Source organism: Prunus persica, chromosome G5, assembly GCF_000346465.2.
Source record: "Prunus persica cultivar Lovell chromosome G5, Prunus_persica_NCBIv2, whole genome shotgun sequence".
Classification (NCBI taxonomy): domain Eukaryota; kingdom Viridiplantae; phylum Streptophyta; class Magnoliopsida; order Rosales; family Rosaceae; genus Prunus; species Prunus persica.
This window is the reverse complement of record NC_034013.1, coordinates 109,926-129,662: the sequence shown is the minus strand read 5'-3', so window position 1 is coordinate 129,662 and position 19,737 is coordinate 109,926. Positions and strand designations below refer to the sequence as shown.

Below are 19,737 nucleotides of genomic sequence, written 5' to 3'. Positions count from 1 at the left end.
AATATTGAGAATTTGGGAGAAAAAATGAATTAAGGGAGGGTATATTTTATATATATATATATATATATATTATATGGGTTGTAAATCTCACTATCATATGTACCTTTTTTGTTTATTATACCCACACATGGCGTTGAATTTTCCGGCATGTGGGCTTACTTAGTTGTTAGTACTTTATCACACGTAGCGTTGGATTTTCCGGCGTGTGTGCTCACTTGGATATTGGTTACTTTACCACACGTGGCTTTGAATTTTTCAGCAGCGTATGGTAAAGGATTCGAACACTTTGGTTACTGTTACTTTACTAAGCGTGCCGTTGGACTCTCTGGCGTGTAGTAAAGTAACAGGGAGAGTGAAAAGGATTATTATACTATATTGAGAAAAAGATTAATGTTTAAAGGAGTTATGCTTAGCATATGTGAATTGTTATAGAGAAAAGGGTTGTTGAGTTATAAGTCTCAAGAACGAAGTGAGAAAAGAAAAATGGGTTTGTGTTCATGGGCTGAGATATTATCTTGTTCATGATTATTGATTTAAGAACTACGGGCTCATTTGGTATACCGTATTAGACTCTGAATAGGAGTAAATAGTCTATGTCATGTGTTTGGTGTCAACTTGTATTATTTAATTACCTGACTATTTTATACGGGTAGGGCTTTTAATACTCTCCTTGCCTGACTAACTAATACAACCCACACACCCTGGTTTAGATAATACATGTTTAATTATACGACTAGGGATAAAGAACACGCGTTCTATAATGAAAAATCAATGTCAAAGAGTTGAATAATGAAAATAGATGGCGAGTGCCTGATCGAATTGATCGGGTCATGTAGGAACAAGGTTCAAGTCTACCGGTCTGTTAGGATGCCTCAGCTGCATACATCACTCCACTTCCACTTGACACCTATCGTAATGATAAACGGCTCGTCTCGCCGTGACCTTCTCTTGAATTCTTTCATTCTTCACCCTAGGGTTCTTCTCTGTAATCTTCTACACAGGTTATTCTCATCACTCTTCTCCAGGTATCCATCTCTCACTCTCTATTTTTCATACTCTCTCAAATATGCTTCTTCTCTCTTCTCTATATATTTCTTCTTTTATTAACTTTTTGTGAAAATTAGGTTATGAGTTTTTCCTTCTTGACATTTTTTTAATCGAATGTTTTGTTTGTGTGTAATATAATTCGACGTTGTGGGAATCTTTAGCAAATAAATTGATTCGTGGAATTGTTTCTTTGTCCATGTTTCGCTTTTTTATGGGTGTTTTTTTTGTCTATGTTTTGATTTTTAATGGGTGTTTTTCAGTTTTTCACTGTGTTGAGAACTAGAAACAAATAGAACAATGGTTGGGGTATGATTGTGAGGGATGCCAGTGGTTGCTTTGTGGGGGCAAAGGCAATTTGCTTTCGAAATCTTGCGGCTGATAAAAAAAGGAAAAGACCATGACTGTAGTATGTGAAACACGACAGGCCTACTGGTGTGGCTTGCATGCAGAGCACAACTAACATACCATAAAATACTAATCACAATTCAATATCTCTTTTGGATGGGACTTACATTAGGGTTCGTGTCCCTGAACAAGATAAACCAAGATATTGAACACGAAAGGGGAAGGTTGCAACCAATGTATTGGGAGTTTGTACTCTTGAAAAAATTTCGTGTCATTTGAATTTCAATTTCCACTTAAATTATCAAAGAATTTTTTTTAAAAATAGTCTGATCCGATGTTATTCGAAATAGCACCAAACACAGTATAACATAATCAGACTATTTATCCGGAGCATTACCAAACACCTTATAATATTATAGATAAACAGTCAGTACTCTCCGAAACAGATTAATACTATCCGATAGAAATTAGTCAATACAATCCGACGTACCAAACGAGCCTGGCTTGATCCCTCATTAAGGGTACGTAAGTAGCCTAAGGTCTAATCCAGGTGCAGACGCGAGATAAATTATATTTTTGGAACTCTAATTTGGTCATTGGGATCGAATCCTATTTATTAGATTTGTTGAGTTTGGTTTTGAAATTGTCGGAGGCTTGAAGCCCGATTGAGACTTAGGCGAGAATAATGCCTACGTATATTCCAGTTTTTACTGAAGGGATGTGGTTAAAATGTGTTTGTGGTTGTGACAGAGATGAAACCCGTTTTAGATTGATGAATAATTGTGGATTGAGTCTTCCCAACTATTTATGATTGTGCTTGGATGGTAAACAGTGCATGCTGAAGTTTGGGAATTTTTTTAAACTATGATTTTATTTTTACAGGTAAAAATAATTTGGCAAATGTTCGTTTTTCAGAGAAGACTTTGCCAAAATTTTGGCAGAAAGCCTCGACCTTCTTTTCCTTTGTTTTTGGAGAAGAGGATAATATTAGTAAGTGAGCCCAGCATCGGGTGGATGTCGAAAAAATCACAGGATTCGTCACAAATTCCGAAGAATTCAGAGTGGGTCCTGTCATTATAGCTAGACTTTATTCATATATCCACTGAAATAAAATTAGAAAAAAAAAAAGGAAAAAAAAAGTCCCACCAACCCAACACAACCCAACGCCACCCCTATGTCTTCTTCTTTCTTTGCCTGCCATGAACTGTCATTGGTGACAAGCAAGCCAAATCCCCATAGCCTAATAAATTTCCTACTGGTTAATTTGTAGCTTTTTTGTGATACACCCACCTCTCATTCAAGGGCGGAATGATGAATTTTTCAACGGGTAGGCTAGTTAAAGTTATTACCTTAAAATCTTATAAATCTTTTTTTTACTTCCAGTTTCTATAGTCTTTCTAGAAATAAAAGTATACATTAAATCATATAAATCACGCTAGTTCATAATTTCATTGCCTAATTTAAAATACATTTTTCTTTTTCTTTTTATACAAGCGATATGTGTGGAGAGGGGAGTCGGACCTAGGATCTCGAGTGCATGGCTAAATGCTAATTTCCAATAAGGTTTAATATAAAACAAATACATATTAATGAAACCAAACATCACATATTATAAAATGAAAAATATGTTCGACAACATAATTAAAAGGGTAACTATTTTAATGTGTATTTTTATTGATGTCTTGCAATTAAACTCATAATGAATCGGACTTGTTTGGACTAGTAATAGTTTAATACATATTGGGCAAATATATAGGTTTGATTTTTCTATTCCCTAGGCTACAACATACCTTAGTCATTAAGGTAGTTCCGTCCATGCTCTTATTACAACCTTCTTCACATCTGATGACAATCTGTAATTTAGAAGTCAACAAACCAGTGAGACATTCATCAACGAGAAACATGGGTGTAAGTGATTGGGTTGGGGTAGGCGATTGCTCGTCTCTTTTTTGTTTTGTTTTTGTTGTTGTTGTTATTTTCATAATTTTATTTTACATGGTAAAAATTAGGTTCCAATTTCAGCTGTAAAATAAAGTGCGAGTTATTTAAAAATATGCCACATAACATTTTTTTAATAAGTATCACTAGCTGACATGGTGATAACGTACTATTTTATAATTTTTCTAAACCCTAAGGGCTTGTTTACGTATCAGTAATGAAGAAAGTAAGGAATCAGAGAATTTAGGAATTAGAGAACTACTGAATCGATATGGGAAGAATCATTCCCATTATGCTGTTTACTAAACATATAGAATTAGCAAAGGAATGAGGTTGATTCCTATTGTTATTGTTTACTAATTTTCATGAATCAGAATCCAAATTAATTTGATTATTAAAATGCCCTGTACATTTTCACCACAACACATATATAATTCTCAAATTGGCTAAGAAGACCAAACTAATCTTGCAACAAACCAGTAAGGCGGTGCAAACATAAGGAATCAATATGCTAAATAAGATGAACAACAAGAGCTTAGTTCAATGATAATGTTAATAACACCTTTGTACAGAGCCAATTTCAAACGAAAAAATAAACTCCAATAAATATATATATTTCACCTACGTAACTAGTAAACAATCAAATAATAATAACCTGCATAATCTTCGTACATTAAATACATGGAACTTCTTGGAAATGAGTTATTATTATTTTTTAGAGTTTGAGCGTCTTGGAACTTCTTAGCGTGAGTTTTTATTTTTTTAATGAGTTATTATTTTTTTTTAGAGTTTGAGCGTCTTGGAACTTCTTAGCGTGAGTTTTTATTTTTTTTAGGGTTTGGGGTGTTTTGGGATTATGGTAAAGTGGTAATGGTATTTTCGGGAGTTACTAAGAGAAAATAGGAATGAGAATCGTATCAACCACGCCCACCTAGTTGATCTGATACTTAGTTCTGAGGGAATGTGATTACGGAATTTGAGATGGAGCCCACTTATTTTTTCATTCTTGATTACAAGTAAACGCAGGGAAAGTCGGGAATGTAAATCATTCCCTTTCCTCCCATACCCATTACTAATACGTAAACATGCCCTAAACCGAATAGTGATAAGATTTGCTTACTTGATTCAAATTTGTGGGCCGATTTGTTTGGAAAACGTAACAGAGCATAGGCTAGTTGTAAAAGAAAAAAAAAGAGGGGGGTAAGGATAAGAAAAATATGAATAAAACCGCCTCAAAAAATTAGAGATAATTAGGTGGAGTGGCCGAGTGGGTATTGGCAGTTGCTAAAAAAATAAAAAAATAAAAAACAGTTGAGAGTGGAAAGTAGAAAGAAAGAATGTCGAACGCCGTGGCGAATGGGCTGGCAGGAGCTGGAGGTGGCATGATTGCCCAGATTATCACTTATCCCCTCCAAACAGTACTTCTCCTCCTCCTCAATATCTCTCTCTCTCACTCTTAATTACGAGCAATTTTAAAACCAAACCACAGTTGGTTCGCACGCTCTAGTCTCTTTTTGGTCAATTGCAGGTCAATACGCGCCAACAAACCGAGAGAGTTGCCAAGAAATCCTTAGCTAACTCCAAACGCCTTGGGACTCTTGTTCAAATCCTCCAGGTTCATCATAAATCACTGTAATTACATTTTATTTTTATTTTATTTGTCAACCTTGTTTTTATTTTTTGTAATGATATTTAGGTAATACGAAGCGACGGTTGGGGAGGACTATACAGCGGCCTTAAGCCTTCTCTGCTTGGGACTGCCGCTTCACAGGTTATTCTTCTTTCCTTTCATTATATCTTTTTTTTTCCTTGAAATGATTTGGATAAAGTAAGGGCTATTTGGTTTTGGATTTCAAATGTAAGAATTTGAAATTTAGATATATGAAGTCTGCATATTTGAAATTTCCTTATTTGGGTAACATTTTTTAATGCAGGAATGTCTTTTCCTTTTTTTTTGGTAAAGTTTTTAATGCAGGAATTTCAATTAAGGATTTCAATGAAAACTACATTAACTGGGAAAAAAAAAGAAAAAAGAAAAAAACCGTTACAACAGTCAAAAAGTTTCAACACTCATTCCATCAATATTGCCATTATCAAAATTTGTTTACTCAAATTCTTGATTCCAAACGGGTTCTAATAGAATCAGAAATATGCCACACTATAGAGGATAATGAATGTTAGTGATAGTTCTGTACATCATTCTGGCAGGGCATCTATTACTATTTTTATCAGGTTTTCAAAAACAAGGCTGAGGCCATTGCAGTTGCCCGGAAAGCAAAAGGACATGGGGATGGTACTGTTGGGATGTTTTCTTGGCTTCTTGTGGCGGCTTTAGCTGGGTAAAACAAAAACAAAACAAAAATTCCCCTCTTGTGCCATTAAAATAGAAAAAATTATTTGTTTTCCTTCTTTCATAACGACCATTCCTGAAGAAGTTTGGAAGTCTGGGTAAGAGCGTAATTGAGCCAATGTTTTCAATTTTTTATTTATCATTATGCCTAGCTGGCTTGGCTATCAAATATTTGATTATTGAACTGGAATTTAGTTTTGAAGGATATAGGTAGGTGACTTATTTCCACTTGGTGGTTTGATAAGTTTCTTTTAAATATTTTACCTTGCAGTTCCCTGAACGTGTTGCTGACAAATCCTATATGGGTTCTTGTGACTCGTATGCAGGTTTGTTTGCATTTTCAATACATGTATGCTAATGTTTTTTAACCACCTTGTTTACAGTTTTAACTGATTTTGGTTAGACACATGTTGGAATTTGCATTTATGTATACAAAAATCCCACTCAATTGTACTTGAAGAAGTCAATGTAGTGTAGAACAAGTAACAAGAATTCAGAAGACAGAGGAATCGTAGAACTAGAAGACAGAAAGAACTAGATAGACCTAGGAGAATCCAGAAGAATAAGATAGAGGATTAGAAATTGATACTAGAAGAGAAGACACAGAAAAAGATACTTGAGGAGAGAATCTGTTTAATCAATCATTAAAGTCTGCTTCTACTGAATTACAAAGCACATCTCTAAAATAACTTAATCTTGCTACAAACAGGAAAGTAATCCTAACCCTACTAGAAGTACAAAAGTGATAAGAACAAGAAAGTAACGTAAAATTGGAAACTAAAATAAAATATTGCTAATTTATTATTATATATCACAATGATTTCCTAAAAGAATTTTATATGCGAAGTGACGTATGTATCTTTAATGTCAGATTACATATCAAAGATTATAGAAAGAAATCTGTTTGCATTGCATCAGCATTTTGTAATGTATTAGGCCTGTAGGGATCAGATATGGGTGGGACTAGCCCATATCTGGTAAACTCCAATAACAAAAAAAATTTGACGGATTATTGTTAATCAAATCCATATCTGGTTTGCTATGGAATGCTCAATCTGACAATCTCGAATTCTGTTGACATATTTATTACTAGCTAACCATTACAACACTTTTTTTTTACCAATTGCATGCTTTAATGGTTATCTAAGAAGTTGAGGAATTATTTGATTATTTGGCTTAGTTTTTTTAATTATTTAATTTGACTTGTAAATTTTTTACGTAAATTAAAATAAATTAAAAAAAATTAAAAGTTCAAATTATATATACACAAATCTATATAACATATAAAAATCAATTATAGACTGTCAATTGGGATGAGATTTGCTCTAATTTGTATTTAAGTTGTAAAGTTATGGTTTATCGAATTTGGATCATAAATCGGATTGAAAATGCAAATCCATATACTATTAATTGTATTGGATTGGAATAAGATTCGGATTAAAATCCAATGCATTTACAGGTTGATGTAGTTCATCCGGGAAGGGCCTTTTTTGTGGTGTTGTGTGCTGGTTTATGAATAAAGAAACTTCTAGTGCAAAACAATATTTATGTGTCCTACCTCTGTTAGATTTACAGGACTTATACCTACTGGCATCTGCATATGTTTTGCTGCAAAACTCAAATAAAAGAAGGGAAAAGTGAGATATTTTGTGAGTAGCTCATGTTATTTGTCATGATAATGCAGGTTTCCCTGGATGTTTAGACTAAAAGACCCACCCTCTTTTTGCTGTTTTTGTTTCTTCTATTCTTGTGCATGTGTGTAAATTCTGAACTACCTTTTACACAATTAAACTGTTTCATGGAATTTTCCCTCCATCACAAATATATCAACATTACCTTCAGAGCATATGAGGACAATATATGCCAATTTACATCAAATTCTAATTAGATTGGAATACCTTCACAATATTTGAATGCATTAATAATTATAATGGGATTTTATTTCCAATGTAAGCATATAACTTTGTTTTGCATTTCATCTTTGAAAGAATGACTTTTTTTTGTTTTCTTTGAAGACACATACGCAAGCTGAGAGAAAAATTATGGAGGAAAGAAAGGAAGCACTCGTAAAGGAAGCTTCTGAAAACTCTTTGACAGGTTCAGAATTGCAAGTTAAATTGGCTGAACTTGATTCAATAAAACCTCATCCTTATGGAACTTGGCAAGCGGTTGGTAAATTCAACTTCTTTTGTCCGGAATATATTTTTCAATAACAAATGACATGTGATTTTTGGTTAGTATTCAGTCAATATCCTTTGCTTTTTGATGCTCGAGTATTTATGTTACACCCCAAACTGTAAAGGTTAAAGGTGTTATTTCTTCTAAGAAATATGTAAACGTTAAAGGTTTATGCGTAATTATCAAGTATGTGGAATTGAAGCTTTCAAACATACAACTTAATAAAAGAGTGGGAAAAAATGCCATAAACTTCAAACAAAAGTCAATAACTTAGCTTAGTCTGGCCAAGCCCTCCTGATTGAGTACACAACAATGCTTTTAGGGCTAACCAACCAAATAACAACCTATGTGTACATATTGACCAAGGAAGTTGCCTCCCTAATGCACTTTAGCGGTGATTCTTGTTTACTTTACATAGAAACTCATTAAACTAATAATGAACATAAAAGTTAGTAAGCAATTGGAGTATTCTTCAAATTGTTTTTATGTTTCTAATTCTTAGTTATGTCCTTAAGTATTTTTACAAGCTGGGCATGATTATCATCTACGCACCAGCTCAAGAGGAGGGTTGGTGAATAAAAGTATATTGTTGTTAGGATTGGATTTTAAAATATTTACTTTCCTAATTTTTTTAAGGGGTGTTGATGCAGGAGACCAGTTCAAAGTATAACAGACAAAGTATAACAAATAAGTCCATCCAAGTACATTGAACCATATCGTTACTTAAGAGTCTTTGTAACTTTTTGGGTAATAATTGCAATCTAGACATCTATTTTAGGTTCGTTGTTTTAGAGTGTTATATTCATTCTCTCTATGCGATTTCTAAGAATAAAAAATAAAAAATTCTCTATGTTACATGGTCAATGTATTAGGTGTCATGAATTGTGTCTTTTAGCATTTCTAAGTGTATTAATTTGGGTATTTCAGGGATTCATGTACCAATGAGCCAATAAAACAAGTTACTTTGTAGCTTTAAAAGTAAGTTAATAGTGAAAGTGATGCAGGTAGCTATAAGTTGCTGTCCGGCAACCCAAACATCCCAAAAATAGAGAATAGAAGGATAAAACAATAGAATTGAAGTTGGAACGCAGATAATTGAGTTCTAGGGAAAATATCCCAAAAGAAACTCTATAGGCTATAGTCTGGAATTATATTCATCAACAAAACTGCATACAAGAGTTTCTTAATAGCCTATTTATATTAGAATAAAGAAAACCTAATTGACAAAGGAAATTAAAAACCAAAACAGGAAATAAAACAAATCCTAGTAAGAATAGGAAAACAAATGAAGTAACTATTAATGTAAAGGAACTAGAACCCTATCCCAATTGACTAACAGGCCCAAGTAATCTTAGAGAGCTTCGTAAATGCTCCTGCATTAAACTCCCCTGGTTGGAAAAGACTCGTCCTCGAGTCTAAACCGTTATCAACGAAGACTCCATGAGAAGCTTGAAACTGAATTCTTCCTTTCCAAACAAAGAGGTATTTTGAATATCGGACCATTCTTGAACACTTATGTTTATTCTCTTGCATCAAAGAGAAATACAAGTTCCCGCTCTTGATGCCAAATGTCGGAGTGAAATCAGATCTCTCTTCTTCCTTTCTCTTGCAACTATCCTATATTAGGTGTTATTTAGTTTCCTATTCTGATTAGGATTGTATAGTATTTAATTCCTTTAAGGTTGTGATTATGGATCTCTCTCTCCTTGTTTTCTGAACACTTACACATGGTAGCTAAAATAAAATCAAGGCCTAAGAATGTAATTATAAAATCCTAGTCATTCTTATGACCAAGCACTGCCTAAGAAGCTAAGTCTAGGTGTTGCAATGTTCATAGTTCACCAATTGTTAGAAAAATTGCCAAAGTTCTTTAAGAAATGATTGTTATCAAGTATGAACTTTCAAACAAGCCATAATGTTACATTATGTTTTCAGTGGTGCTATACATTTGTTTGCGTACTATTTGTTCCAATGTGCATTATGCTATATTTTGAATGAAATGGAACTAGAGCTTTGACATCAAAACATGCCGTATTCCTTCATAAGTAGTGGATTTTCGGTGCCACATAACACTTCTGTGAAACATGGATGAGGGGATGGAGCCTGGTGAGAAACTCTTCTGCTGCCTTATGCTTGACATGGCTGTAACTCGAGTCAATGGTGACAGTTGACATTGATAATGTGTACTAGAAAACAAAATGATTAACCTGATTGTTTTTCTCTTGTTTTTCTTGTTGCTTCTCCTATATGCTGTGTATGCATATGTTTTGGTTAGGTAAACGAGGTTTATTCTGAAGCCAAGATTACCGGATTTTGGAAAGGGATTGTCCCAACGCTTATAATGGTTAGGTTTTCAATAGTTGAATAAATTCTAGCTGCACAAAGAGTCACTTTCAAACTAATGAGTCATTCGGTTGGTAGGTTTGCAACCCAGCAATACAGTTCATGATTTATGAAAGCTCCTTGAAGCATCTTAGGGCAAAACGTGCTGACAGAAAGCAAGGATCAAAAAATATAACTGCTTTGGAGGTATAAGATCTACTTGGACTGAGTTTTGAAAGCATGGCTTTTCATTTTCTCTAAAAGGTGCTAATAACCTGGCATTGCTAGTCCATATGAAGGGCGCCATTCTTAGGAATATCCAGAATATTGGCCTTACACTATCTTCTCTCTCTCTCTCTCTACATTATTTTTTGAACAGGTCTTCTTGTTAGGGGCCTTGGCAAAACTAGGCGCAACTATCTCAACCTATCCGTTGTTAGTTGTCAAGGTGAAGTATACTCTGTACACTTTATAATCCTAAAGACTTTAAGGGAAAAATTAGTTCAACAGTACTGCTAAATCCCACTTCATGTGAGTGAAGTTCATATGGTTATTTTGTGACTAGTCCATGAACACTGTTTCTATTTCTTTATCTCACTCAATAGATGTGCATTAATCTGCGTTTGACCATATGTGATATTTATCCATCCTAGTCTGCTTTAAATGTCCAATAATCTGTGTCACCTTGAGCCTATGCAGTCAAGGCTGCAAGCAAAGCAGGAGATTGGCGGGAATATTTCACTAAGATACTCAGGTTCGCATTTTATTGATATATCAGACATATCAATCTTTGTTTTGAATTGATTCCTTATTTTGAAGATTATGATTATATCTTTCTCATGTCACTTTTCCTTTCTGTGATGAATTTCTCTATTTTGCATGTCAAATATCAATCAATTTTTCAGTACAGAACTATATATGGGTTCTTGGTACCGCAGGTACTGTTGATGCTATAAGGAAGATGATCCAGTATGAAGGATTGCCTGGGTTTTACAAAGGGATGAGCACAAAGATAGCACAGAGTGTTTTTGCTGCTTCTGTACTTTTTATGGTTAAGGAGGAACTCCTCAAGATTTATACGTTGCTGGCAGATAAGTGCAATAAAGTTCTGCTTAGTTCAGCAAAATAATTACTTCAGTGTAAGATGAAATTGTGTCCTTGATCAAAATCTGCATTATTTATAAACTCTGTGCAATATTTACTTTTCAACACACACACACACGTGTATGCATATTGCTATACCCATTCTGGGAAACCCCATGGGTCAAAGGTTCAGAATGTGATGCGTGTACATTGTCTACAATAAACATAAATATGATCTATATTTGTTTGCATGTCTTCATATGTCATTTATATGCATGTGGCATGGATTTTATTTGATTTTCTCATTCTATCGAAAATCAACTTTTGATACTCTTTCATTATTTTTAGGTTGCTAGAATTTGGGTTATACTTACTAAGATATTAAATTTGTGATATTGAAATTTAAGAATCATTACAATGAATTCTTAAATATATTTTCCTATAAAAACTAAGTTTAATGTAATTATAAAGCTATTTAGAGTTGACCGTCATGATAGAATTCTTGGCTCTGCCATTGATTTTACGGTACCTTATTAACATCATACATCCTCTGATGTTACCATACCGAGGAATGACCAAATCTCTACTTGCTTGCTTATAGTTTTAAACAAAGGCATCTTTCCCTCTTACATGAACTTGGCACATTTTATGCATGCATCTTTGTGAATCTATTTTCTGAGAGAGACAAAATATGCTTTATTATACTCGTTTCTTACCATTTCCTTTCTGATCTTATACTTAATTATCGTAATGTTCATCAACCTACGGGGAGATATGGATCTAGAGCCTTATTTATTGTAATGTTCATAAACCTATGGGCAGAGGCGGATCTATTAAGGCGCAAGGAGGTGCAGTTGCACCTCCCTTCGCCGAAAAAACCATTGTAGGTGCTTCAAACTGCCCCTTTGCTCAACTGGTGTACATCTTTGTCCTTTTACTTTAATTTATTTTTATATTACTCCATTTACTTAAGTTTACAATGTAAATAAGGAAGTACCCCCCATTTGGATTCAAATAAAAATACTAGAAAATCAAATTCCTATCAAATCAAAATATGAAAAATCGGTTTTAGTGCAAAATACGATTTAGGCTAAAAATGATGGCTTATTAAGTCAATATATACTTCATACTAAAATCCTATAAAATCAAGTTTTCTTATTTAATGTGTAAGGAATAAAAGCCGCCAAAAATTATCTTGAGAAAATGATTATTCTAAAAAACTATTTTTCACACTTAATCAATCTTGCACCTCCGCTAAAAAATTTCTAGGTCCGCCACTGCTATGGGGGAGATATGCAACTTCAGTATTCAAATTATGCATTTCTACAATTTCATTATTCAAGTTTTTATGAAACTTCAATATGTTTTCGTTAAGATTTTCTTAGAACTTTATTATGTGTCTATTTAAGTATTTATGCAACTTCATTATTCAGGCTTTAAGAGGTTAATAACAAGAATAATGCTACTCTTACCACATTTGTGTATCACGTTCTCATACCATCTTATGTGGCAGATGAGGTGGACAACCACATCAATTAAAAGTATTTAATATTTTCTTTTCTTTTATGATTGATCAACACTTTTAAAAAAATGTTAATTAAACTTTCTTTAGTAAAATGAGTAATGCTATACTTACCACATTTTTGTCTCACATTTCTATACCACATGATGTGGCATATCAATATTATATGCCACATCAATTAAATCAATGAAGTTTATTTTAATTAAAACAATTAGAAAAACAAATATTTGAATAAATCATAAAATAAAATAAAATATTAAAAAATTTTAATTGATGTGGCTATCCACCTCAGCTGCCACATAAGATGGTATATGGATGTGGTATACAAATGTGGTAAGAGTAGCATTATTCTATTAAAATACACTTCATTGATTTTAAATAATGTGGCATATGATATGGACATGCCACATTATGTGGTATAGAAATGTAGGATAAAAATGTGGTAAGTGTAGCATTACTCTAAATTAAATACAATTATATTTTATTTGGTATGTTATTTAAAAGAATGATTAGCTACATAAAACCCTCCAAATCATGGGGTCATTTTGAAGTTCATACGCATTTTGTAAGGCATTTACAACTCCATAGTCAGACTCTCAAAAACCCTACAAATTACCCATGTTAGTCAATTTGTTAGTACATACGTTAAATACTGATGTGGCAAATATAGGCCCCATTTTTTACGGACGTGGACTCCAAGTGGACAACACAATTAATAAACAATTCTTTTTATAAATATAAGGAATGTTGATGATCATCATAACATCCATAACACCCACTATAAGAATAGCTTGTATATGAGCTTGTAATTTATGAGTTGTAAATATATTTATATCATTGTAAGCTTATAAATAATAGGTCTTACCGATATGAAACAAACAAGTTTTGAAAGAGCAAAATTCTATTGCCCTTCTTTTCTTCTCTCTACAATTTCTCTCTAGTTTTATAAAATTCTTTATTTTTTTCAAATTAAAAAAAATTCTTATAATTAAATCAATTCAAAGCGAAAAAATCTCTCGCTGTCTCTCCTCCCAAGGCCCCTCAACCCGAGGTATTGAGCAAATAACTACCATGGATGCCCAAATCTTGCCGGCATTGTCACTTACATTCAACAATTTCTCAAACCACCTTGGCCCGCCATGTCTCCCTCTCGCACAACTACCCCGACTGCACAAAACAACCCACCCACCCAAACCACCACATTAGTTGCCCAAACTACCACACTTCGGTCCCACCACAGCAGAACCATGGATCTTGGGAATTGGAGGACCGGCGTCGTCTTGGCTGGAAGTGGAAATGAAATTGTTATCAGCAACCCCACCCAAGTATTCTAATTGGAAAATTGGAAAACTAGGCAGAATTGAGCCCAAGAAAAAGGGCAAAAATCACATTGGATTGGTTTAGTCCGGTTTCGGTTTCAGTTCTTGTAGTGTCAAAAGGGAACCGGGTGCATATTTTGTAATTTTGTAATTAAATATTTAACTCCAATGCTAAATTTCTAAGCCCATAACTAATATTTCTCCAAGTCCAACTTTGAATAACCTCCCTTTGCATGAAATTGGGCTATTCGTAAATTTTTACACCTCAAAATTAAAATTTTAGTTCGGTTTTGTAAAAAAAAAATTCAAAAACTAAAAAAAAGAAGAAGAAAGATTCAGGTTGAAAATTGGAAACCGACCGGCTTATGGGAAAATTGGACCATATTGGACCAGATAATTTTTTGTCAAAATAGGATTGAATCGAACCGTGCCCACCCTTACCTCTTCTTTCTCTCTCTCTCTCTCTCTCTCTCTCTCTCTCTCTCTCTCTCTCTCTCTCTCTTTCTTTTTCTTTTCAGGCACAAGCGATAATCGACTTTAAACTATTCCAAAATACAAGTAGAGGAACTCGAACAACAGTTCCAAGTGGGGAGCACATCCACTCTAGCCAACTTGGCTAAGCTCATGTTGAAAATACCTATAGGATAGCTTAGAACACTAAAAGAGTAAATTCTGTGTTTTGAGTAGTCAAGAGTAATATAGTAATATAAAGAAAACACGCCAAAGGGATTGATACGATGTATCAATCATCTACAGTGCAGAACGTAAAAACTGAAAGTAAATTGAAAGTTTTTTAAATGGTAAAACCCCACCTCTGGGAAAAATCCACGGGACCTGATAATCCAAGGCAAATCCATTATAGAATGATGATTACAAGAAGTATACAAACTTGTCCTAGACACTCTAAACAACGTACCAACTTTTTCGTAACTCAACTTCTCACAAGATTTCTCCTTCTCTCCTTATGTGGAATCAGATTCTTGACGCGATCTCAGCAGAGGTATGAGAACCTTGTAACTTATGCAAATGAATGCAGATGAATGCAAAGACATATCACCAAGATAATCTAACTCTTGATGATTTATCCTTCTAGAAAATAAAGCACATCAACTTTCTTTTGTTTATATGAAAACTCAGGAAAACTCTAGTAGCCGAAAGTTGTACTAAAGAATGAAACCAAGCCTTCCTTTTACAATGGTTTTCAAAACTGGAAACAAGATCAATTAGCTCCTAATCAAACAGATTAATTTCAAAATCAGACTAATTGATTTCCAACCAAAGAAGACTTTTAATATTCAAAACTAGAAAGCATATTATAAATTAAAGGACAAACTACATAAAACCCCCAAACTATAGGGTCATTTTCAAGTTCATACCCAATTTTAAAGACATTTACAAGTACATACTCAAACTCCAGGAAACCCTACAAATTGCCCCCTCCGTTACCTAAACCGTTAATGAATTTGTTAAATGTTAATGTGGGACCCATTTTTTGATGATGTGGACTTCTAAGTGGACAAAAAATTAATAAAAAATTATTTTATTGTTGTTAAATTAATTCAAAAATTAAAAAAAATTAAAAAATTTGGCAAAACCCAAAAACATTGACAACCAAATCAGACTGCAAGTGAAAGAGGAACTTTTCGATTTCAATTTCCGTTTTGGATTTTGAATTTTTTTTGTTTTCCCAACAAACCAGAACAACAAACGCCATGGGCCATCCAAATCCATGGATCCAAACAGAGTGAAAGCCGAGCGCTTGCTCGGAATCGCTGAGAAGCTTCTACACAGTTGAGATATGAGAAACTGTCACGACTTCGCAATTTTGGCTCAGGAGATCGAGCAGCTATTAAATGACTGAAATCAGATCTTGGCTGTCGCCGACGTGCTCTTGGCCACCGACAAGTGTGTAAACAACATATTAGAAATATGCCCTTAAAATCAAATAATTATGTAATAGTTAGGATTAAGGACATCTTTGATAAAACACATATTATGTTATCAATGGGCAAGAAAGGTTGTTTTATATATTAAATCATCCTATATTCAATATGTAGAACAACTATAGTCCAAGGAATACACAAGTGAATATGAGAGCTATGTAATGAGATTGCATACATGGAGACTTCTTATCATCCCTAAATCTTGAATATGTTCATGGTCATAGGAATATTGATTGGGCGTCAATATTCCGCAAAGACCAGTACACATAGTATTGTCTCTATATGTGTGGAGACACATTGATATGTGTGTTGGTGCTTGTAGAAGAACAAGTACACTGAATGCGATCCAACACATGAGTGACAGCATGGAAGTCTTTACTCACATGTCAAGATGGAACTCATAAATTGCAATGGTGCAAACTAATCCTTAGACTTGAGGCATCATAGATGTTTTTGTGGCTATGTTGTTAATCTTCGAGGGTACTATACAATCATGCTGAATTAGGCATAGCTTAAAGGTGCTCATCAGGATTCTCCATAGAGTCATGAAAGCAAATGAATCTACAACAAGGAATATCTATTCTCAGTAAAGGAGAGAGAAAACTCCTAGATATGATTGGTCAAATCTCTACGCAGAGTAGTGAATAATACTTGAAAGAAGAAGTCTTCAAATCTTACTAGGATAATCATATAAAAGAAATGATTCACATTAGGATATTGACAATCGGATTCCATGATCTGATAATGTGAATAAGGAGTATTGACATAAAAGAAGGATTCAATTGCACGGTCATTCCAATTTGAATAAGTTCTTTCACAACGTCTCATTTAGCTCGGATAACCATGACTTGCTGCTAGGCGACAACCATGGTTTGTGATTGTCCTAAAAGGTTTCAATTAACCTTTATTAATAGGAATAATTAAATTATGGAATTTAATTCGTATATCATCTCTGAGGAGTTGAGTCAACCCATTACCTAAGGAACCTACGGATCTGCACACCCAAAGAATGTGATTAGAGGTACAAATGAGGAGAAATGAAATAAGGAGACACAAGTCAATGGTTGATAATCAAATGTCAAAGTCAACTGTCAAAAGTCAACATGTTGACCGCAGCAATTGACCAAAATCAAATAGTTCGGCCGAGTCAATTAAGTAAGACTATAATTATAATTTAATAGTGAAATTATAATTAAAAGATTAATTATGGAATTAATATTGACATATAGAAATATTGGATTGGGCTTTTAAATATGATTTAAAAGGAAATGGACAAAATAGCCCAAAAGGCTATTGGGCTCAAGGGATAGGTGGCATAAGATGACATGACCCATGGACCAAATGGAGCCCCAATTACCCACCCAATTTCCTTTTGTATTGTACTATATAAGCTAAGTGTTGGAGAAAACCTAGCTAGGGTTTTTGGTTTCCTACTTTGGTTGATGAGTGATCATCTTTGTATCTCATCTTCCATAAACTAAAAATTGGTCCAATCAAGAAGTAGACTAGCATCCATTCTTCTTGATTCCATTCTCTTCTCTAAGAGCATTTGGTGTGGTGAGGTAGATGACTCCAATCTTGGAGCCTAAAAGTGGATGAGTCAAAATCAAGAGAAAAAAAGGCCTTTCCAACAAAGGTGTTCATTCTTGAGAAATCAAGAAAAAGTCATCAAGGCTAAAGATCTATTCCTTTTTTCCTTTTTCTATTTGTGTTCAAAGAGACTAGGCTAAGATACTTGGTTTAAAATGAAAAATGTTTAGCTCAACTAGTATAAACAAAATGAATCCGTCATTTAGAATGTTTTTGTTGTATAGATTGTGGCTAAAGTTCATTTCCTAAGCATTAGATGCATGATTCCTTCACAACCACCCCAAGTAGTACACAGTTCTCCAGGTCGAAGCCCACGGCGGTTGGAGATGGTTATGGGTCGGGAGGAGAGATGAAGCAATTGCCAAACTTCATCTCCATCGCCAAACTGCCGCAATCTTCATCGCCAAACCCAGGATATGGGTGTCATGATAAATTTTTGGGGGAGAAAGGGAGAGAGAAAGAGAAAGAGATCAAGAAGGGGGTAGGTGCAGTTGATTGGGCTATGGTGGTGGGTGGTTGGTTGGCTACGGTGGTGGGTGGTTGGTTGTGCTATGGTGGAGGTTGCTCGGGTTGGCTGGGTGGTGCTGGTTGGGTGGAGAGGATAGAGGGGAGATAATTTTTTGTTTTGAGTTTTTATTTATTTATTTAATATAATTTAACTTTTCCACCTCAGATAGTTTGTTGTATGCACTGGATTTATGCACAAAGTAATTAAATTGCCCTTTAGGTCCTTTTCGAGTCAGTGATCTGTTTCTTGCTCAAGACCATATCAAAATTTGTGTTTGTTCATTTGCTCACGGCAAGGGGCTTGCAGATTCTACTGATATCAGCTCACAGGTAAAAATGTTTATGAATTATAATCAACATACATGTTTCAATTTTGATGAGCAAGAAAGCTTATGGGGAATATGGGTTTCAAACCATTGCCTGAGAATTACTAAAGCTTGGCTGAGCTTGGGTGTCACTCGTCGGAGCTGTGGGGGTCTGCTGGGTTTTGCCAGATTTTTAATTTTTGCTTTTAAATTTTGAATTAGTTTAACAATAATAAATAATTTAAACAATAAAATAATTTTTTCTTACTTTTTTGTCCACTTGGAAATCCACGTCATCAAAAAATAGGTCCTACATTTGCCACATCAGCATTTAACAGATTCACTAACGGTTTAAGTAATGGAGGGGACAATTTGTAGGGTTTCCGGGAGTTTGAGTATGTACTCGTAAATGTCTCTAAAATTGGGTATGAACTTGAAAATGACCCATAGTTTGGGGGGGGAGGGGTTTTATGTAGTTTGTCCTAAATTAAATCAATCTTTCTTTAAATAAAAAGTCTTCTTAATCATAATGTTAATCAGATTGTGAGTTTGAAATAATTCTTGAAATAGCACAATCAGGATGAATGATTGAATGAAGAATTTACCTCGGAGATCGTTAATTGACATATGTGCCTTCAAATCATATCTTGGAATTTAGACAACCACCATTGCTCTTCTATCACAACTAATTTACCATCTACACTAGCCTATTTGGAATCTAGGGAATGCCAATCACAAAAATCAATACTAACAATCTTCCCCTTTGGCATTTCCTAGACAAAACATCGAATTACAAAGCAAAAAAGATACAAGTCAAAGTAGTTTAACATCCCAACACTAATTGCAGTAATGAACCTTTAAATCTGCACAACATCAACCAAATAAACCAGTGAAGTATAACAAGAACCAATCGAGTAACAAAAAGTTTAAAATTAGCATAGTAGCATCACAATAGTTCAAATGTAAACAAACCAGTACAACACATGTGATTTGCTCCCCTTAACTAATATAAATCTATAAAGCTAAACAAAAACTTCCCATTGCTAACAAAATTCCAGCTACCATACCTATACCAATTTCTCCCCCTTTCTAGTAGGAAATCCAAAGGAATCAGACTGAAGATAGAGGGCATGATTGCGAGATGGGAAAAAGTTGAAGGGAAACCTAACCAGAAGGAGCGAAGATGAGTCTCAAGGGAGTCAAGACGGGTGTCCATAACAACAATCATATCACTTTGACTAGCAAGAGTTTCTTGGAAAATCCGCAGCAGAGTCATAGTCTCATGATG

General features: G+C 34.3%; 1 protein-coding gene across 1 annotated transcript; it reads left to right on the top strand.

The window, feature by feature from the left end:
* LOC18775839 (peroxisomal nicotinamide adenine dinucleotide carrier) lies at positions 4,092-11,514 on the top strand. The gene is made up of 11 exons (XM_020564200.1): positions 4,092-4,748; positions 4,859-4,945; positions 5,027-5,101; positions 5,539-5,669; positions 5,952-6,006; positions 7,696-7,848; positions 10,134-10,202; positions 10,280-10,387; positions 10,560-10,628; positions 10,880-10,934; positions 11,119-11,514. Exons 1-11 carry the CDS (start codon positions 4,668-4,670, stop codon positions 11,307-11,309), a joined length of 1,074 nt encoding a protein of 357 aa, XP_020419789.1. The 5' UTR covers positions 4,092-4,667; the 3' UTR covers positions 11,310-11,514.